General features: G+C 46.4%; 1 protein-coding gene and 1 long non-coding RNA gene across 2 annotated transcripts; one reads left to right on the top strand and one right to left on the bottom strand.

The window, feature by feature from the left end:
- Positions 1-585: 585 nt before the first annotated feature.
- On the bottom strand, positions 586-21,640 carry LIMK2 (LIM domain kinase 2). Its single transcript, XM_008632070.2, has 15 exons — positions 21,309-21,640; positions 16,242-16,377; positions 14,867-14,976; positions 14,435-14,623; positions 13,924-14,029; positions 12,397-12,593; positions 11,500-11,686; positions 9,087-9,173; positions 8,224-8,355; positions 7,899-7,955; positions 7,664-7,729; positions 6,697-6,871; positions 5,375-5,430; positions 3,178-3,335; positions 586-2,627 (listed from the first exon to the last, which is right to left on the bottom strand). Exons 1-15 carry the CDS (start codon positions 21,359-21,361, stop codon positions 2,471-2,473), a joined length of 1,866 nt encoding a protein of 621 aa, XP_008630292.1. The 5' UTR covers positions 21,362-21,640; the 3' UTR covers positions 586-2,470.
- Positions 4,599-21,302, top strand: LOC108446227. Its single transcript, XR_001861361.1, has 3 exons — positions 4,599-5,226; positions 18,462-18,672; positions 20,877-21,302. It is a non-coding gene; the product is annotated as an uncharacterized LOC108446227 (long non-coding RNA).
- Positions 21,641-21,944: the final 304 nt, after the last annotated feature.

The raw sequence follows: 21,944 nt of genomic DNA, 5'->3' as shown, positions 1-21,944 counted from the left end.
GAGCTTGTCTTCTTGCTGCCAGCAGCTGGCCTTGGACTGCACACTATTCCTGAAAAGCAGCTGTGGGGATGTGAGCTGTGGGTGACTCAGCAGGCTGGCCTGTGGGAACACACTCTTGGTTACAGCCCCTTCTTGCACTGACCTGGGTCAGTTCTGCTTTGGTGCTGCTCAGCAGCAGCTCCATCCCTTGAGAAGTACAGTGGAGACAGAGCACAGCAGGTTACAGGAGAGGCAGCATTTTTTTTCAGTTGTTGTCTTAACAAATGCCCCTTGAACTACATATTTCAGAACACAAGGTGTCCAAGAACAGGCTGTATTTTTATCCCTGGATTAGAAAAGGAAAATGGAGAGAGGCTCCATGATCTGCTGACTCCTGTGCACCCTTAAAACCCAACCAACAAATGAACAGAACTTAACAACTTCCCTTTCCCTCACTCCAGGTAAATAATCCTTCAGAGCACTGCACTGTGATTCTGCAGTTCTGTGAACATGGCAGAGTCCACTGACTCAGAAAAGGGTGTTCTACATGGTACTGCATCTGGGCAGTTTTGATGTTGCCATTTTATGACTACAACAGAAACCCGAGAAAGTTACAGCTTCCGGCTTTATTTAGCACAGAGACCACAAAATCTTGTTTTCAACAGCATTCAGTTACTGCTTTTTAATTTAGTTAGAATGTGGAGCGGTGCAAATCACAGTTCATAAACCCCACCCACATATCACCCAGAACTTTCCCTTCAGGGGTCCCCTCACAAACCAGCCTGGGTGGGGGAATGAAAGGGCAAATCCTATTAACAATCCTGGATCCACTGGACCCAGTTTAGAGAGGCTCCTGCCTGACTCACAGCACAGGGAGCCCCCAGTGTTTCTAAAACACCACTACACAGACTAAAAACGCCCCCCTTGCATACCTGATGTCAGGTGATGGCTGGTCCCATGTTATTTTACATAATACTTTAAATCCATGGGTAGGGGGAGGAAACCAAAGTAACAGCAAAGACTAACACCCATTCCCCACCATTCAATGCTGAAAGGAGGAGGAGGGAGAAAGGAACACACTAAAAATCCAGTTAAACCATGATGGTTTGTGAGACTTACAAGCAGACCTTGATCCAGCTTTTTGTTCAGTTCTGCCAACCATGTGAGCTACTGCAGCAGTAGCTTTCTTCCTTCCTTCTCCCACTAAGGGAGAAAGAAAAGAAGCAGAAGAGACCCACCTCCCAATGACTCCAAGCCCTTTTTTCCTCCCCCAGAGCAGGGAATGACCCTGAGGAAAATTTCTGTTTGGAGAATGAGCTCAGGTGCTGCAGCAGCAACTGAAAGAAGGACCTTCAAAGGGTGCAACTTGCACAATCTGCAGGAAAGGATGAGGTAATGGCAACTGAATTAGTTCTCCAGCTGCCACTCCAGGGAGGATGGGACATTCTCCAGCACTATTCTATTCATGACAAGTCCATCCTTGAATTAACCTTGGGCAAGTTGCCCTTTGCCATTGTCCGTGCCCAAGATCTGAGCCACTTCAAACCTTTGGCTTTCTGACAAGCACCTTCTGCCGCCATTTCTGTCACCTCACATCCACAGGCCAAAAGCTCAAGCACTCAGGAATGTCCACAGCCAGTGCTGCCTAGTGCAGAACTACACATTCAGGCTCAAAAACTTTCACCTAGGTTAAGGTTTTGGGCAAGCAAACTCACTGCAGGCGCAGGGTCTGAAGATGCTCCAGTGGCTTATTTGCTGCCTGCCTCATTTGCCATCAGGAGGGCCAAGCAGAGCTCAGTCTTAGTGTTTCTAGGCAGGCTTTTGGAGGTATTCAGAGACACAGAAGGAATAAAAGCCCACAAAACCAGAACAATTCATATGTGCTTCCCCAGAGACAAGGTATTTCAGGAGAGCTGCCCAGTTCCTAGGGCTTTTCACTCCCTCCTCTGATACGTGTCAGAGGCCAAAATCTCAGTGGGTTGTTCTGGGAAACACATGCAAATACATACATGTGCTGTCCTGGTGGGACATGTTGCTGGATGTCCAATTCCCCCACCTTTCTGAGCAGGGCAGTCAGTGGGAGAAGCTGTTCCAGAAGTGCTGGTCCTTACCCAGGAGAATCTCCTATAGCAATTCCCTCCCTGGCAGAGAGGCCAGGGTGGCTTCACAGCTTGCAGCCAAGTTCTAAGGCACCACAGTAAAGAAGCCTGAAAAGGCCAGAAAAATATTTCTCAAGCCAGAAAAATAGCGTTCAGCAGCTTTCCTAGGTGCAGCTGGCAGGAAATGGTCCTTTTTGCTTCTGAAACACGCCAGAAATCCACAGTGAGTCAGGATATCCAAGACGAGGGAAGCTGGGTGGGGAGAGAGAGGCAGTGCAGTAAATGCACAGTGTGGTGCCCCGTTAATGCCCTGGAAGTGGCTGAAGTGCATCTCCCTCCCTGACGCTCATCCCAGCTCCAATGGAAGTGATGCAGGCAGTAGGATGAGTGGACTAGGTTGTGTTTTCAGGTAGCTTGTCACGGTTCAGTCCATACTGCACACTCACATTGTGGTCCAGCTCCTCCAGCTCAGATGGAAGGGGGATGGCAAGTTCTCCCAGGTACAGAGAAAGAGCTTCAAAGGAATCTTCCAGCTTGGAAAAAGGGGGCCTAGAAGCAGAAGTGATGAAACATGAGTAGGAAAGAGGAAGCAGAACAGCACCTAGAAAGCCATCCAGGTCCCTGTACCATGTACAGAGTGGTGAACAGGGACATGATTTCCTCCCCATTCAGCTTCCAAGACTGCAAAGCCCCCATCTGTATGGGCCACCTGTTTTTATAGCCAGTGAGCCAGTGGGAGGTCTGGCTCTTTGGAACCTACTTGGCAGCAACACTGTTCTGAAGCTACAAGTTTCGTAACTGAAATCAAATGAAGTATCTACCTTACTAATAAAGTCTGCCCCTACTTTTGTACCTGAGAAATCCTGAACAATCATTCCTCCTTTACTCTCTCTATCTTGGAATTGTTTCACAGATCTCCACCATATACAGCAGTCTCTCTCCCAAACTGTTGGGCCTGAAGTCTCTCCACTCATGGAAGCCTTTGAGCATTCCCACAGAAGGCTGGAATTGTCCTCTGTGCAGAGCAGTCCTTCCACAATGGGAATACAGACACACCCTGAGGGCTTTCAAAGAAGAGTCCTCCAGACCCCAAACCTACCTGCTCTCTGGTTCCAGTCTGCAGCAAATAGCAGCCAGAGGGAAAAAGGCTGGAGGACAATCAGGAGGAACAAACTTCTCCCAGAACAGCTTGACATTAAGGCCAAAATCCAGTGTGCGTGGGAGACAGTCTGGGTCGGCATAAACCTGGCCTATGATCTAGGGAAAAATGAGAGAAGCACGTAAGTACTCCACCAGTTCCAGAGTGTTAACAAACAGGGAACTGCATCAGGCAGGGGCTCCTTCAAAGTATTATGGTGGAAAGAACAAAAACACTGTTCCGCCTTTCCAATGAAGCCACTTGCTCATGGCACTATGTACAGACAAACTTCACTGGCAACTTTTTCAAGACCTGGTAATAAGTCCATGGCTGTGAAGGAGGTCCCAGATGCCTTCTCCTTCTGTCCAGGGTCTCTCTGCCAGAAGACACAGGATGATGTGCCCCTCTCAGGGAGCTTGACAGTGTCTTGCAGCAGGGGATGATGCAGCCCCTCCTGACTGCAGGTAATCAAGGCAACCTGCATCACCTCCTCTTTCTAACCATCTTACCACAACATCAGCAAAGCCCCTTGGTACAGAGTCTGTCCTAAGCAATGCTGGGAAGCCAACAGCACCCCTAATTCTGAGTTGTTCTGCCAGTGACAGATTCAACCCCCACCAGAGCCAGAGGGTTGGGACAACTAAGAACTACCATTACTGACACCCAGGAGGCTGCAGGTAAAGGAGAGCCAGGTAAGGGCTGGGTGGACAGGGAAGCCCTGCCCCAGCATTGCCCCAGTGCTCACCACCTCCAGCACAAGTGTAGAAGGAGTAAAGGAGCCCACAGCAGAGAGCTCTGGGGTGATCTGGACTCACAAGGTCAATACAAACTTTCACATGGACAGAGTTATTAGGTTTAAAGCCTCATTGGGTATCACAGAAAGGGTGTTATTTATAACCACTCTGGCTTTTCTATGCCAATAACTCAGCACAACAACCACATCCTGTAACTAGACAGAAACACCCATTATGTATTTTGGCACATTTATTTCCTTATCTGTCAGAGTGTTTAATGTTGGTTTTTTGTTGGGTTTGTTTTTTTTTTTTTTTTAGCATCATTTTGGTGACAAGGAAAATGTTCATATGCTACTACCCTTTTATTTGTCTTTTTTTCTAGATGAAACAATTGTTTTAATCCCACATACAGATTTTTCAAGTTCCTAAATCTATCACTCACAACCACAACATTCTCTGAGAGGAGGGCCCAGTGTAAACAGAGCTCCAGATGAGGCCACAAAGATTTATGCACAGACATTTTCTTTGTCCTCTTCATCCAAACCCAGAAGATGAAACTTGCTGGCATCCCCTGGTGTTCCTGCAACTGCTGTGTTACACATAACACCCTGCCTTCATCTGTATTTCCACTGTCATACACACCTTTTAAACTGAAAATAAGGGTCTTGCAGCTTTCAAGTGCTGCTTTTTGTTCTGCAGATAGAAAAGCCTGATTTAACAGTCAGACTCTGCACTGGCTCAGAAATAAACTAAGCCAACAGACGTCAGGGTGCAAGCTTCATTAATCGACCTGCAAAGAGGATTTTGTTTCCACTTCTTTGAAGTGAAGTGCCATCCCCAGTGGAGGCCCTGAATTTGCTGTGATTATGCAGTTGATTGTTCTTTTAATGAGGCAGTAGAAAAAGAAAAAAGTATTGCAGTTCTAGGGAATACATCTAATTTCAAATGGATACCAGGGCTCAACCAGAACCTGATGACTTTTTTACAGCTTCTCTCAGTCCAGGAGCAACCTCTGCATTTCACACCAGACTATTCTATTCATGACAAGTCCATCCTTGAATTAACCTTGGGCAAGTTGCCCTTTGCCATTGTCCATGCTCAAGGTCTGAGCCACTTCAAATCTTTGGCTTTCTGACAAGCACCTTCTGCTGCCATTTCTGTCACCTCACATCCACAGGCCAAAAGCTCAAGCACTCAGGAATGTCCACAGACGAGGAAGAAACTGGGACCAGAAAAACTACAAGACAGTTATCTTCCTTGAGGAAACAGAGGCAAGGTAAGCTTGTTCTCCCAGTCTAATTCACTAATAATGTGCTGTTAGGTCACAGGCTGCACACTCAGACACAGAGATCTGGGCAATACCATGTGTGCACAGAGATGGGGACAAGGTCCATTAAAGATGCCATGTAATGTCCTTGTCTTACCTCACAGAGAACAATCCCAAATGAAAAAATGTCCACCATCTCATCGTAGCTTTGTCCTGTAGGAAACATGAGACATTCAGGTCTGTGAAGAGAGAGTTACCCATCCTGCTATTTCAGGAGCTGCCAGTACAAAGCTTAACTAAGCCTATTCCCTGGAGGGCCCTAAAACAGGAGACAAAGCAAGGCTTAAACCTGAGCAGGGTCAGTCACCCCAAGATATGTATATACCAACTGCATTACGCTGCCACGACAGATTTTAACCCTACTTCTCTCTTGTACTGGGGAATTACAGGACAACACTGGGAAACCTTATGTATCAGGTCTGAGAAAATGCTACGGATAACTATGGAAAGCTTCTGCCCATTTCCATTGATTGCTGTTCTCATGCATCTCTAGTGCATGGAGCCAGTGCTCAGTGTCCCCAGCAGCCAGCAAGTCCCTGCTGCAGTGACTGCAGAGATAATAAATTACACACCAGCAGCACTTTGATCCTGGGAAAGCTGGCAGGCTCCAGCATGCCATGCTCTGCTTACAGACACACCCCTCCCAAGCCAGAAGCTGGTAAACAGCCTTGCTTTCAGAGGTGATGTCAGACTATGCTCTTGCTGTTTTCTTGACAAATGCCAGGACTGAGACAAACTGAGAAGCAGCCTCAGACTCCTTTAGGACTGGAGGCCCTGAGGAAAGGCAAACAGAACAGCACACAAGAAACCAACATGGAGAACTGAGAGGGGGGAGAGGAGCCCAGTCCTCCCTTCCCCAATAGACTGCGCTGGACAATGCTGATAACCCCAGCCAGCCAAACTGCCCAACCTGGCCAGAGAGACCAGCTAGTTAGAAAGAAATTTTATCCACTGTATTTTGCCCTCACCTCAACTCCTGCAGGGGCAGCTTTTCCTCTTAAGGGTCACAGCTCAACCTTAATGCAACTGAGGGCTGCATGCCAAAAACCAGATTTCCCTGCACTTGGACAACTCCCACCTCAATCCTGAGGCTTCAGCAAACCTGGCAGCAGATGGCCTCTCCCTAGATCTATGCAACAGCACACATAAGCTTCATCCCTTCTGTTGCCCTCCTGAAGAATCCTGTTGTCAAGCCAGAAACATTACCTGGGCTAGTACAAAGGCTTACCAGGTCAGGTACTGCAGGACTGCAGCTATGGCCTCTGTGTGTATAAATAAGCTTCCACATTAGCAGGTCTAAAAGCACAGGCTCTGAAAGGTTTGATTGTTACTGGGGCACAGAAGCTTTCAGTAATCCTGTCATCTCTGTACCTTGTCACAGGCTGTCTCCTGGCCTGCTCCTTGCTACTGAACTCTTACCATTCAGCATCTCTGGGGCCATCCAGTATGGGTTCCCAACCACCGTGTAGCGCTTTTTCCTGTCACTCTTGCGGAGCATTCGTTTCTTGGCAGATGGCTTCTCTAAAGTGGGCTTTTTCCTTTCTTCCACAATCAGCCGAGACAGACCGAAGTCAGCCACCACCACTGTCTTATCCTGCACAGGGGATTTAGTACAAGCCACTGATTATTTTCAGCTCCTTTCAGGAGCAAAGAGGCTGCAATTCCTGTTCACTACCAACTATAGTCTAAGGTCAACTATCCAGGTTTTCTGCAGCCACATGAGCATAGCAAGATGTCCAGACAGGTGTAAAATACCCAATTCAGGATCCCAACTCATCACTTCCTCCCTTCATTGTCTTATTTCCTGTGTGGTTGCTAGCACTTATCCCATCAATGTGGCTACACTTGCCAGGGGATACCTGGACCTTTCCTTTTAGATCTTCCTCTTTTACCTGGTCAGGAATTAACTTGGACTTTCATCCTGGGTTGTCTGAAGCCAAATGAACAAGGGCAGGCTTGAGGGAATGAAGCTACACAAAAATCTTGTGACCCAGCATTTAAGAAAGAGAGAAAACACATGTGCACACACCTACACACTTGTCTGAATCTTGAGTACCAATAAAAAGTCATCAAGTGGTTAAAAGAACAGAAAGAGCTGCAGAGAACATCTCATATTTGAGATAAAGAACAGAGCTGTACTAACTCTCAGAAGGTGACTGTTACAGGAGCTGCTACCAAAGGAAAGGTAGTAAGAGAACACAGAAACAGTGAAGCTACATCAGTCTGGAAAATCATGTGTCAGAATGAAGCTCCTTTGCTTGGGGCACAAAGCCTCTCTGAAATCAGTTCCACCCTGACAAAAGAGGGAACATCATGTGGAGAAAACCAAGGGAGGAAGATGCCAAGGAGAGGAGCAGCATGCTGTGGGGACAGAGGTGTAACTCACCAACTTGATCAGGCAATTGTGTGAATTCAGGTCTCTGTGAATGATGCACATGGAGTGCAAGTAAGCCTGGAACAGGAGAAAAGCTGGTGTTAGGGATTCCCAGTTGAGCATTTACAGCCTCAACAACCCAATTCCAGTAGTCAGGCAGTGTCCACAGCCCCTCATACATCACCCTGCTGAAGCCACTAACCCTGACCCCTGAGTTTGCTCTGTGAGGAAGTGACAGTCAACTCACCATTCCAGAGGCAATTCCTTTGGCAAAGCTGACCTTCTGCTGCCAGGGAAATGGGTCCTGAAAGACAAATCCTCAATGGTCAGGGACTATCTTACCAGCCAGATGGTTGACAGCAGTTCCTTCACAACAGGGACTCTTACAGCAGTCAAGAGACACATGATACAGCCCTGGAAAGAAAAGGCTTCCTGCCTCAAGCTCACCCACAGCTAAGAAGCAGCTCTACCACACAGCTCCAAAGACAACTAACAACAAGTACGTAAGGCTGGTACAACCACCAACACAGTCAGACTCACTGAGGGCAGGTCTCCCAGGTGTCCATACTCACTGCATTGCGGAGGAAGTCCTTCAGCGTGCCCCCCTCAATGTACTCGGTGAGGAGATTCAGCTTCTTGTCCTTGTACAACACACCAATGAACTTCAGCACATTGGGGTGGTCCAGGCTGCGCATCACTTTCACCTGCAAGCAGACACATCCCACTCCAAAAAGTGAATGGAACAAGTCCTGACAGATCCATTCTGTGGTGAAAAGCACTCCAGTATTCAAAGTTCTGTTCTGGGGTGACAGAGAACACTCAAACCCCAACCTTAAGGCAGTCAGTTAACTGTTGCCTTTTCATTTTCATGCTGTGCAATTAACCTGATCTTAGTCTTTAAGGAGAGCACCCTTGAGTTTAGCTAACTTTTCAGAGTGAGAAGCTCTCCAGGGCAGCTATTGGGTCTGTGCTATATGTGTCAGGGCCACAACAGCAGTATCAGGTGTTTAGGGAGCTGCCTTTAAGCTAAATCTGACTTTGAAAAACATAGTAAGCAGCCACCAAGAAAATAGTTTTCCTTAAATACAGCGTGAGTCTTAAATATCTTACAGATATTGGCCCTCATCCTTTGTACTTATGCACAAGGCTCAAGGGATAAATCCTTTATGTACTGCACAGATCAATTTGTCTCAGACTGAGGCTGCTCTTGTCACTGAAAAATTAATGAACTGGAGCTGAAGCAATGTCTGTTGCCCAGTATGAGTCACACTTCACTGCAGCAAGCATTCAGCTCATGTCAGCTTTTCCCTATGCAATGTCTCCCTCCTCAGCACCCTCATTCCTGCCAGGTTGCTGGCAGGATCTCTCTCTGCAGAAGATGGGAGAGAGTTCCACCACACTACTGGCTCAGAAGCTTTTTGAAATCTGCTCGTACCTCTGTCAAGAAAGTCTTCTGTGTTTCCTCATCACAGCGAATCAGCTCCTTCATCACCATCACCTTTCCTGTTGCTTTGTGAGTCACCTGGTGGAAACAAAACCCACAACTGCAGGTAAGGTTCAAGAACACACAGCTCCAATGCTCCTGTGACTCTTTGGGAAAAGTGTAACATTCCCCTCCATCCAGAGAAGAATAGAGATGGGAGGAAATTCAGAGCAGAGGAAATTTCGGGATCCACCAAAGCTGTATGTGAAACAGAAACTACCTAAAGCTGACAGAGGATCAAGCCAAGACCCAGAGTTGAAGGCTCCAGTTTGGGTAGCACAGGGCTGAGCATGCACACGGGCTGCCAAAGCCTCCAAAGGCACCAGTTCCACACTGGTGCATGCCTCAAAGCTCCCTTATGAAACACATTTCCCCAGCAGGATGCTCACATTTTGTACACAGGCTTACCAACTACATTCTGTATCAACAAAGGAAACAATGTTCACTTACATCAGAAACCAAACCAAACAACCCAAAACTGCATTATAAATGCTTTGGTTTTATTGGGAATCTGAATCTCATCCACATGCAAGTGGAACTGGAGTGCACAGGCTGTTCAGTTAAGGCAGGAAGAAGTTAATGTTACCTTGCTCCTTTCAAGCAGTGTGTTTCAACCTGCAAGGAATGTCCTAGAACAGTGGAAAACACAGAGAAATCCATCATAATAATAAGGTAATAAATTTCCTGGCTCTTGACATGGAAAGCATTTCCAGTTCCTCAAGAACTGCTTGCCTGTCTCCAACTAGTTCCTGGCATTTTGCTGTGTTATGGAGGTTTTTTGTAACCAGCTCAGGCTTGCTTGCATGGGGTGCAGGAGTAGAAAGGGTCCAAATTCCTATGAGCATGTTTTCCTGGAAATTCTCTCCTCTTCGTTTGCTTAACTTGGACAGCTCTGGCTCCCTAAGATCTCCAGGGAACTAAACAACCACCTTGTCTCTCAGATCAGAAGAGAATTATGTGACCAGATACAGTATTTGCTGCATCACACCCAGTCAATGTGAAGCTTAAGAAAAATGCCACTTTTTTGCCTCCTAGCTTTTAAAAAAAAAAAAAAAAAAAAATCCTTCAGAAAACCTCTAAAACTGAAATCCAGAACACAAGACCCAGTTATTGTATTTAGGAAGCTCATGAGTTCTTGCAAACACTGTGACAAACTAGTTCTGTTTGGAGCCATGGACATAACAAAGCTGGACATAGGTGGAATGTGAGTGCATGGAATAACACAACAGAAGCAAGAATACAATATTCTTCTGCTCTCATCTGAAATCAAGCATCCATACACAAGAAATGAGCCAGGGAACACTGCATGTTTTAGCCAGGCATATGAAAGCCAGGGACATCTAATATCCAATGATAAAGGGAAGCGAAGAGACAAAGGCAAGACTAAGTGGAATTCTTAAAGCTGACGTATCAGCAAAACTGAAACAAGTGTCACATGGAAGTCCTAGGAGGCAAATCTAACTCCCAGAGCATGCACCAGAACAGGATGGCCATGGGGTAATTTGAGCAGAAATGAAACACCTTTGTGCCAGTAACTGCTGGGACACAGATGACAAAAGCATGCGACAGAGCAAAGGTTCCACTTACCTGCACCTGTTATTTCTCTGAGTAGAGGAGAAGAGAAATATGCTCATTAGTATGGATCAAGCACTGGGTTTGTAGTGCTGGCTCATCACCTCCTGTGCTGGACATCTCAAGCTCATACCAGTGTAAGGGGAGAAGTCCCATCCCATGGTGAGTGCAATCTGAGCACTGAGGAACTCACAGTACCTTAACAAGGCAGAAGAAGCTGCCCCCTGATGCTGTCAGGAATGTTGGGATAGAACTGCTGGAGTACCCTCAGTCAAGATAAGAGCTACTGATTGAGATTTTAACTGTGAGAGTCATACAAGACCTGACCACTACCCCCACGCTGACTAGCCATTTAGGCTGTGCCAGGGGTTCAGACTTGGTCACTACATCAGCCTAGCAAGCCCCCAAATATGCCACACTAAGGGTGGGTAAGAAATGCTGCGCTGAATGCACCCCATCATAAGAAAGATGCTCGTAAGAGGAAAGTGTAGCCTGTTCCCTGTTCTCCCCACCTCACCCAGGAGGTTGCTGTGACAGGCACTCTGGAGTGCTAAATCTGACTCAGGAGATGAACATGTATGGCCAAGGTTGACATTCAAAGGGGACAAAGTCAAAACCATCAGCAGTCAGAGACACTCATGGTCAGGGAATGGATCTCAGAGCAAACCAGGGAAGATCCAAGACTGATCACTATTGGCAAGGCAAAACCACCAAGACTATGGTGAAGGATCCCAAGACAGGCAGACACTGCTGTACTCAAAATAACTGATGAATGTTTGAGGACCTCCCTCACCTTGATCGCTTGTCCAAAAAATCCTTTTCCTAGAACTTCTCCATGAATCAGGTCACAGGGCCGGAAGATTTGCTGGGAGCAGCTGGAAGAGGAGCGCAGGGATTCAGAACGACTGATGTCACGGCTCAGAAGGAGCGGTTCCTTTGGAGAGCTGGGGCCGGGAGACTTAGAAATGCTGTTACTTCGCCTGGAAAACAAGGATGACAGGAAGATCAGGGAATCTGCTGGGAAACTTTTGGTCCAGCATACCCCATCATTCACTGCTAAGGGAGCAGTTTCTAATGTGGTCCAGTGCTTTTACTATCTCCAAAGCCAGATGCTCTCCCTGCACTGTGGAAGCTCCTTATGAATCCAGAGCAGCTTCCAAATCAGAGCTACCTAACAACAACAACATCTCCTGCACCGGCAGTCTGAGGTGGAGCTCTGAGACCAAGGGGAGGAAGCTGTGAAGTCACATTACTTGATATCTCTGAACAAAGTACTGGTAAATGACTAAATGAGCAACTGAGTGTTCCAGTCTTAGAAAGACTTTTTCCCAAGTCCCAGGCCTCACCCAGATTCCCCTTAAGGACATGTTCTTCCCCAGTCATTTAAGGCTGGTAAAAACCTGACCTTTAGATTTCCTAACTCTGAAACTTAGTATCCTTTTTCTGTTAACAGTAGAGCTCCTTATTTTTATTAAGGAAAGCTTGTCATCCTGAAAGGGAATAGAGAGAGAGTATACATATATAGCAGAATCCCAAGCTCTCCATGACTTCTCCAATGGTTTACACCACGGTTCACATCAGAGATAAGCCCTGTCCCTACAGTCATTGTGATCGCAAGGCCTAAGCTGCCCAGTCAGGGAGCACAGGGCAAAGGCAAGATAGATCAGAGGCAGTGCTTCCAAGCCTTTACCTGAGGGAGCGCCGTCGGAGTGTTCCTTCCAGGTTCTCCTTGATGTCCAGTGGAGAGAGGGAGCGTGGGGAGATGGGTGTCTTTATGTGGGTGGGAAGACGGGAGTCCAAACGAAGCCTGTCCAAGCGCTGTGAGACAGGGTCATGCTCTATCAGCAGCTGAAGGGTCTGGCTTGTCTTGCGAATCAATTCCTCCACCTGAAATCAAACCAAAGGGCAGAACAGCAGCAGGCAGGAGGAATGCAAATGACAGGAGATAGAGGAGACACAGGGAATGGCCCTCAGGAATCAGAGAGAGTTCAGTGAGATCACTCCATAGTTGTGGTTTAGTTGTGTGCACCACAACTGTCTACCAAACAAATCAATCTGGCAACACAGAAGTTCCTGATGTTATCCAATACTTCTTTCTGGTCAGCTACAAGTAACCTATATAAAAAAGATGTGGACAGGCTGGGGAGGGTCCAGAGATGGGCCACAAAGATGACTGAAGGTTGTGAAGCTGCCACGTGAGGAAAGGCTGAGAGAACCGGGTCTGTTCAACCTTGAGAAAAGAAGGCTTACAGGAGACCTTATCACCATGTTCCAGTATTTAAAGAGTGGCTACAAAGAAGATGGAGACTCCCTTTTTACAAGGAGTTACATGGAAAATACAAGTGGCAATGGGTACAAATTAATCCTGGAAAGATTCCAGGTAGACACAAAGATAGTTTTTTACAACGAACAATCAGCCCTTGGAATAATCTTCCCAGCAAAGCAGTGGATTCCCCAACACTGGACACGTTTATGTTTCAGCTGGACATAGTGCTCTAGATAGTGCTTTTGCCAAGAAAGATTGGACCAGATGATCCTTGAGGTGCTTTCCAGTCTGGTATTTTATGACTCTATTAAATACTTTTCTTTTTCTGAGAAGTGTTCAAAAACTACACAAGTTTCCACCTTGAACAGTGCTGCAAAAAATAGCTTAGCAAGAGCTACATGGAAATTTATCTGAGAGATGCCTTGTGCTCCTCATGTTCTCTTCAGCACCAACAGTAAATAAAACCCTTGGGAAGTGAAGGTAATGGTACCCCACCCTACACTCTTGCAGCATCACCTGATATCTGTAGAAAGCATCTACTTGTAAATACAGACAGCAAATAGGTATTTTGCAATGGGAAACATACCTAGGATCAGCTGGGCCCTTGTATTATCAGTGCCTCTGAAAGGATCAGAACTGTGCACTTCACCAGCAGTACATGGTAAAGTCTTCACAGCCTCCCCGTCCTCTGTCACAGCCCTAGACTTTTCCTATTACCTCCCTTCACGTTTGAATGCCACAAAATCAGGACTGAATCCTAATTGCATTTCCATCTGTTACATTTTCCTCTCCAGCTGGAAGGCAAAGCTTGTCTTCATGTTGATTCCTACTGTCAGCACGAGTACTAGTAGTGTACACACACTGTATGTAGGGTGGGAGAACAGTGTCAGGAAAGAGAAAAGATGCAGGAAGGCAGAGGAGAAGGAGGCTTCAGAATAGAACTCTACCCACCTCCTCCACCTGTAACGTGCGAATAGGAGCTCCATTGATCTCCAGGATACGATCTGCAGGGTGGATGGCATTTCGGACATCTGGGCTGATGTGCATCCTGTTAACTCTAAATATGGGAATTACAGTCTGTATGTGAAGTCAGTTTAGCCAAAATTATCAAAAATATGCTCCCCTTCATATTGATATTTTGAAATAAAACAATGCTAATCTACCAACATGGGGAGCTACTATTACACCAAGTGCTTAGGTCTGAGCAGGTGTGGAGAGAGCTCTTCATATCACCAGTGGTAAAATTGATAGTTCAAATGTTTTGTGTTCACTGAAGGAGACAGCACTGAGAGATGCAATTATCAGTTAAGGCTGTCACAAGACTGAAGATGAAACACAAATGACTATTAGCCCACATACGTCCCTGTAATGCTAAGATTCCCTCAGGACAACAGTGCTGCAGGATTTTTACCAGCTCCCTCTGCACAAACATGTACGTTGCACACAATCCAGTCATACTCACTCTTTCACCTGGACACCAGTGGCATAGCTGGAGCAGCCACCTTCAACAGACACAGAGAACCCCCTCTTGCCATCCGTGGCTGCTGGCATGGAGATGAGGGTCAGTGTATAGGGCAGCTGCTCACGCAGAGACTCAGTGGAGTGTTTTTCTATCATCGGTGTCAGCACAATCTGGTTATGGCATTTTCCACTGGAAGAAGTGAAAAAAGTCATTATGGCAATGTCCCATCCCTCCCTGCCAAACTCACATGTCTGAGCTCTCTCACTGACCACAAGCCATAGTTTTAGTGTTCACACCACTACTTCTTCCCTCCCTCAAAGGCAGCTTCCTGGCATTCCACAGAGTAGCATTCAGCTGAACCACTCTGAGCCAGCTGCACTCAGTTTACACTCAGCAGGGAGCAGCTCTGTGGCTACGTTCAGCTCCTCTTACCAGTAGAGAGTGGAATGTTGCACCAGTGCATAAGTGTCCCCATCTTCGATGATCACTTTGCAGCTCATACAAGCAAAGCACTCGGGGTGATACTTGTATTCGCCAGCCACCTACAGACAGAAAAGGGAGTAGCTTAGGAGGGCCAAAACCCATCAGCAGATGCAGCTCCTGCTAGCCTCTCCAATTAACATGTTCATTCACATTCAAGTCTCTAAGGCAAGTGGCAGTTTTTTACTGGAGAGTTATATTAGTCCATTCTGTCTTTCCTGAACCCCATCATTGGCACCTTGTTTGCAGAACTCCAAAACAAACACATCAACAAGCTAAGCAAAGTTTGTGTCCCAGGAACCTCTGCTGTATTTGGCAGCTGTTCAACTATCAAAAATAGTTGATAGTCTGCTTCAGACTAGTAAACAAGGCATTAAACCTTCCTGTTCAGTTGCTCTTGGCAAGATAACTAATGTTATGCCTGAATTAATAAAGCTGAAAGGGCTTTTTTTTTGGCAGACAGGCAATGCACAAATTCAGATATTTAACCAGCCAGCTGACAGAAAAAAAAGTACAAACTGAGACAATAAATCCTTTAAAGAATATTTTTATTAATTAGTCTGTTTTTCTATTTTCCTTATGAGAATTCCTTTAGTGACAGTATTATGCAAAGACTTTTGCAGGCAATGAGAAACTGTCTGCACATTTCTCAGTATTTCCTTTTGAGTTAGCAATCATATTACTGAGTACCATTCTGCTTTTTATTTAGGCTCCAGAAAAATAATGGTTATGTTTCATTCTTGGCAGTTTTAAAGTTTAAATATTTGCAAGGTTGTGCAGGAGGGGAACATTTAGGTGAGCCCATATCGTGCAGGCAGAGTTCAGTGCATCAAAGCAGTTGGGGCTAACACTGCTTCAAGACACCATCAGCCTGAAAAAGCACTCTGGCCACAACCCAGGTGGGACTTGGATGGTAACCTTCCCACAGCCAGAACCTGCTGCTTATCCTGGGCCGAGAGCTTTGACTCCACACTGCAGTGGAAAATCACCCCGTGGAGACACTGAGGCACTGTGCTACAGAAACTGAACAGATGTCCCCTGAATCACCTTTCTACTTCTCAGGTCTGTACTTTTCAGCACCTTATTTGTTCATATGCTTCAGATTCTCACATCGCCCTCCTTTTAACAGCTACCCCCATTCAAAATTAATCTTTATGTAGAAGATGAACACACAATCTTCATTTCTAATCTGAGATTAGAGTAACAAGGAGATTATTATCCTCAGTTTATTTGGTTATCTGAATACCTAAGACAACTCCCAAGTAAGTTTGAGGAGTTGGAGGCAGGCACGTCCTGCCTCCAAGCAGGAGTCCTTCAAAGTCCTTACCATCACAGGTCCAGTCATCAGCAGAGAGCAGCCATGGCAAGATTCCCCAAACTTCCCCCAGTAGTCTTTGTGACAGTACAGCTTCCCATCTTTCTCATAGTACCAGTTAGTGAGGGGATCCTGGCATTCAGAGCACCTTGAAGGAAACAAAGGAACAAAGTTCCAGTTGGCAACAAGTCACAAATCAATGGTCCTTTCCTGCATGGAGAACACAGACATCCAGCAGCAGCTCACCACCAGGTAGGTCTGCCAGTTATGGATGTACTAAACCCTTCCACTTCCCAGTGCTCTTTGAACTGAAAATTAGCACCAAACCCAAGGTTTGTAAGGAGAGGTGAAATCAACCAGCACAAAGAAAAAGAAGCTTCCAAAGTTTAAAACAAATCCCACACATTGAAACACATCAGTACGTTTATAAATTCTGCTTTGTAAATTTTGCTCCTCTACTTTCTCCCTCTTTCTGGATGCAAATTTCCAGCTGCAGAGCTGCCCAGCATAGAGAGCTCTGCTCTGTTTCTACTTAGTGTTTCTATAGCATCACCTGTCTTGTGCCAGGGCACCTGCCTCCTCAGCCAGTTTAGGAAGCGGGACAGAGAGGCAGGATCCACTTCCCTTTGAAATGCAAAGCCAGTTTTGCACCAACCTTTCTGGAAAGCTTTTCTATTGATCTGTAAGCAGACCTCTCCCAAAAGGTAAACTGCAGCACTGTGCATTTGAGGGAGAGTTTTCAAAGCAGTTCATCCCCTGAGCTCCATATACTTACTGCATCCACCAATTAACTGTGATGAAAGTCCACCTCTCTCAGCCAATTGTTCTCCCTTCTGCTGATGACAGTGCATGAGAAAATAAACACCACAAGCAACCCACCAAAAAAACCCTAAATAAAATTAATTCTCTGATTTCATTAAGAGAATCCCGAAATCCTTCACATATCAGTCAGCCTCTATTTCAACAAGCAACCATTATTAATCCTCTATTAATGTCCTTTCAAGAAACAAACTTCCCCCTCCTCCCCCCAGAAAAAAAAAAAAAATCAAGGAAAAAAATGCAGCAATTCTACTGCAGATATCTTCTAGCAAATCACAAACAGAACCCAGGTTTGCTAAATACAAAATAATCCTGCCTCAGCAAGATGCACTGGGCAAGGGAGTTTAACTTCAGCAGCATGGAGGTGTAACTTACTGGAGAGATAAGGCACAGACAGCAGTTGCATCACTAAGGATTATTCCATTAGCCCTGGGCAGCATGCTCTCAGACTTTAAAAGGAAAATAAATCTGGCACTGGCCATTTCTGAGGGCAGAATCCAAAGCAGGTTAGTCACCAATAACTGGTTCAAAGAAACACCTTGAGGATCAATGCGATCATCAGCACGATGTTTTCCCATATATGGGAAGAAGCGTTTCTTCTGCCCCTTACCCCAACACCTGTCTCAGTTACTACACTGGGGGGGGGAACCACTGCAGGGAGATGGGGGTTTAGGTGGGTGTCTCTCCGGACAGCCAGTCTCCCTCAGCACCCAGTATGCTGGAGACTGCTGGTGGCACTGGAGGAGCACTTTTTACATGCTCCCAGGGCTAAGATGAGAGCTACAGTTGACTTCACCTCTCACAAGCTTTCTGGAAGCTTATTTGTGCCAAAGACATTCCTTGTAAACTCCACCAGCTTGTAATGAGCGTGATGATATGTGAAGCTGGTCATGCTCCAATACGGAGAGAGTTATTTGCTCCATCGCAAGAGACTGCAAAGCAACAAGGTAAAGCTGCTTGTAAGCTTTAGGGAAAAACACAGCTCATGGAGTATTCAGTGCTGTACCCTCCCCTCAGGAAGATTGCTCCTTAAAATGTATTTGGCTTTTGTAGTGTTTGTTATCCCAGCTGAGGAGCATCAAATCCTGTCCCCCCTCCAAGTGATGGGAAAGAACGCCAGCATATGCAAGAGGCCCTGCCAATTTTGTGTGAAGCATAGGGAGCAGTAATTTAAGATTGCTGCACATGGTTCCTACATCACTACAGTCCCAGTGTGAGGGCACTGTCATGGTTACACCCTGCTCCTGGTATGCAAGAGACCCAGAGGGCATCCCAGTGCATTCTGCCTTCAACCACTGGCCTTTGGCTTCCATTTGCAGTAAATACCCCATGCTGAATGAGCAAGTAGGTGAGTGGGAGGGAAAAAAGAGCAAGTGGAGACTAACAGCAAAGATTTCTATCATTTTGTGGCAGGAATATCTGGCTAAGTACTGACAAATCGGATCCCTCAGACTTATCCAACTCCTCCATGCATGCCTATACCAGTGTGTGTGCTCCAGGAGTGATTACATCTTCAAACAGGGAGCTGTGACCAGGCCTGCACTTGGGATGCAGACAGCAGTGCTGGAGACTGCTTCACCAGAAATTCAGGACTTGACTTTCTGTCTGTGTTCTCTCCAAGCAGGTGGGTCACTTACTTGTTTTTAAGCACATCACCTTCCCCTCCTCACCCCTCTTCAATTTCACACTTCCTTTTTCTCCCTAAGTAAATGTAAAATTTCTGCAAAAGCAATACAGACTGCAATTCTGTTTAGGTGGGCTCCATGGGATCATGTGCATTTGTCTTCCCTTTACCCTTCCTCTAGTACTAAATGGTTTGATTCAACCTTAGAGCACTTAGTTAAGTTTGCTTCCATCCGGAAGTAAGCACTGGTATCTAATCTGGAATACACCCATAGCAAAATGAAGGTGAGGAGGTGGAGCCAGCAGTCAGTTCTCTGCTATGTAATTAAACAAATCTGGGCAGGACCAGTTTGCAGCTTAAGGCTCAGAACCCCACCCTGGGCAATGAGGCAACAGGAATAGAGCAAGCAGCCCTGGAGAGGCTGGAAGCTGGGAATGGGTCTAACTGGCTGCTTCACTGCCAGGAACAGGACATGGCTCCAGCCCATGATGCCAAACAGCACCTTTGTTACTTACCATGCATTCTGTAACCTTGAAAAGGCTTTAGTTTTGACAGGTGTGGGAAACTGTCTGACAGCACAGGTATGGATGGCTTCAATGCCTTCACCAAATGATAAAAGCATCACGTGATTGTTCCACAAGGCTCTCATTGAAGAGATATGTCAGAATTTTATCCCAGAAGATACAAGAGTTGCCATTTCTTCCTCTCCTGCCTCACTGGAGCTGTGCCATTGCACCAAGGTTCACATCAGCTGAGACAGGAATGCAATTACTGCTACAAGTATTAAGGAACCTAACCTTTGCCAGTCACCACAACCAAAGGAAAGGAGTATGCCATGCTCCTCTATCTTTTATAGATTAGAAACAACTAATCTTCTCCTAGATTATTCTTATTACAAAATAGCAAACCATGGTAATCAAGTTTCATGGAGGAATGGTAACAGCCTTACCTGACGTGCTTCCTCTTGCTGCCCAGCCACCATTTTCAGAGCTGCAGAACCCTACTCTGATTATACAGACCAGACATTATGATTCTTCACTTCCCAGTTTTGGCTGTACAGAATAAATTAATCTGCCTCCCACAGCCATCCTCCAGGGACTACAGGCAGCACCTGGATGCAGAGTTCAGCCCTGATGCTCTGCAGCACAGCAAGTGCAGAAAGAGCTCACAAATCACTGCTCCACGGACTCTTGGTTTTAGGGGGAGTGGTAGGAGGATCAGGTCACAACAGGTAACCAGCATGGTTTCAATTGATGTGGCATCTGTTTTACAGCTAAATGAAAGCCAATACCTTCATGGAAGCAAAGATTTCCCCAGTATTGAAGAGACAGATCCCTTTGAGAAGGGCTCATTAACCAGATGCCCCCCTCACACACACTGTCAGGCCAGATCAGTTTACGCTAGACAAGCTCAGGAGAGCCGTGGTTCCAATTCTGCAGGCAGGGCAGGGAGAGGACAGTCAGGCAGAGAGCTGCAGAATAAAGCATTACCCCAGCCTGTAGCTAACCCAAAGGCTTACTCACCCGGGCTTAGCAGCAGTGTGTGCACTGGCTACGTAAGAGACACCAGACAAAGAAAAACAGACGCTAGAAAACAGACTACTAGAAAGACAGAGTGATTAAATTCTGACTATGCAAAACCATTTCCACACATTCAGGAGAAGGTGTATCTATGGTTCAGCATAATATCCTACACATATTACAAATAACGAGTGTCTGCTCACTTTCTTTCTTCTGAAAGCAGCTGCTGTTTCACAAAGTTGCCTAAAGAAGCTCAGCAACTGGGCAGCAGTATTTACTCCTAACCTAGACTGTTTTACCAAAAGGCTTCTTACTCCCAAATCAGTACAACAGTGTTTGCAGAATAGGATCAATAACAAGCAAACCCGAGCAGAGGGGATAGGAGGGAGACAATGAAAGTGCAAGCTGTGCCTTCCCTCATCCGTCCACCTAATCAGCACATCAGTGTCAATCACCAGCCTGGCTGTGTTCAGCCCCACTGACTTTTCTCACTGGGGAGATGCAACACAACCAAAGTGTTACTCTGGAACTATCACCCTTCTCAATTCTCATTTGTTCAACTGGACCAAAACCGAATAAAAGTTGAATTAACCAAAATATCACCAAAGTATCCTTTCCATGTAAGGAAAGTGTGTTGCTCATCCCTAGTTACCTGCAAAGTACCTGGTTTCTTTTCTCAAACAGGATTATGTGCTGCATTGCTGCAGATTACATCACCCTCCTGAACTCCCACAGCAGCACCTCACCTCATCCAGACACAAGGAGCTTTGGAAGAGAAGCAGCAGCAGCCACATTAATCTCATTCCTCTGCTGGTGAGCAAAGCACAGGGGCACAGGGTACAGCGGCATATCTAGTGCTCTCTGGAAGGGAGCCTGCCTGGCTACGCGCACATTGGAGCTGTTCCCTCAAACTAGGGAGCTAGGAAGGGACTGACAATAAGAATCTTCCCTGTCACCTCCTCGAAGCAATATGGGATCCCAGTTTGAGGCCAGCTGTTTCTGGCACACGAGCATGGGACCTCATTCTTCCAGCCTCACACACAGACTGCTTAGGATGGCATCGCAGGGGGGAAACCACACTTTGGAGGCCCACTGCTAATCCTATGCAAGACTTACCGAAAAGGATCCTTGGGAGCGAAGTAAGCTGGAGCAGACAAGTAACTTCCCATCTTCAACACTGGATAAACCGGATCAGCCACAAACTTGTCCAACTGCCTCTGAACAGCTCTGTTCTGCCAACATGGCAGCAGCCAGTGCTCATTTACTCTTGTGCTGATTCAGATACTTCACCTCCCTTTGAAGCTGCCCAAGGAATGCCAGGTCTCCTGGCTGCTCATTCCTTTTCAGATTTTTCCTGGCTCCCATTGCTATAACCATCTTCTCCTGTGCTCAGCAGCAGCAGCAGCACCTCGGGAAGGACAGAATCACTGCTAACCGGGCTAGTGGGACATGCTGCTGCAGTAGTTTTGCGAGCTCTGCTGCCTGCTAACTACTGGCAAGTTTTCCCTTCTCTGGTTCCACCCAAGGGTGGGAGGGGAGGTTTTCAGATTTTTCCTGGCTCCCATTGCTATAACCATCTTCTCCTGTGCTCAGCAGCAGCAGCAGCACCTCGGGAAGGACAGAATCACTGCTAACCGGGCTAGTGGGACATGCTGCTGCAGTAGTTTTGCGAGCTCTGCTGCCTGCTAACTACTGGCAAGTTTTCCCTTCTCTGGTTCCACCCAAGGGTGGGAGGGGAGGAGGAGCCATGGC

Source organism: Corvus brachyrhynchos, unplaced genomic scaffold (assembly GCF_000691975.1).
Source record: "Corvus brachyrhynchos isolate BGI_N302 unplaced genomic scaffold, ASM69197v1 scaffold864, whole genome shotgun sequence".
Taxonomy (NCBI): domain Eukaryota; kingdom Metazoa; phylum Chordata; class Aves; order Passeriformes; family Corvidae; genus Corvus; species Corvus brachyrhynchos.
The sequence above is the reverse complement of the archived record's forward strand: the minus strand, read 5'-3'. Positions and strand labels throughout refer to the sequence as shown.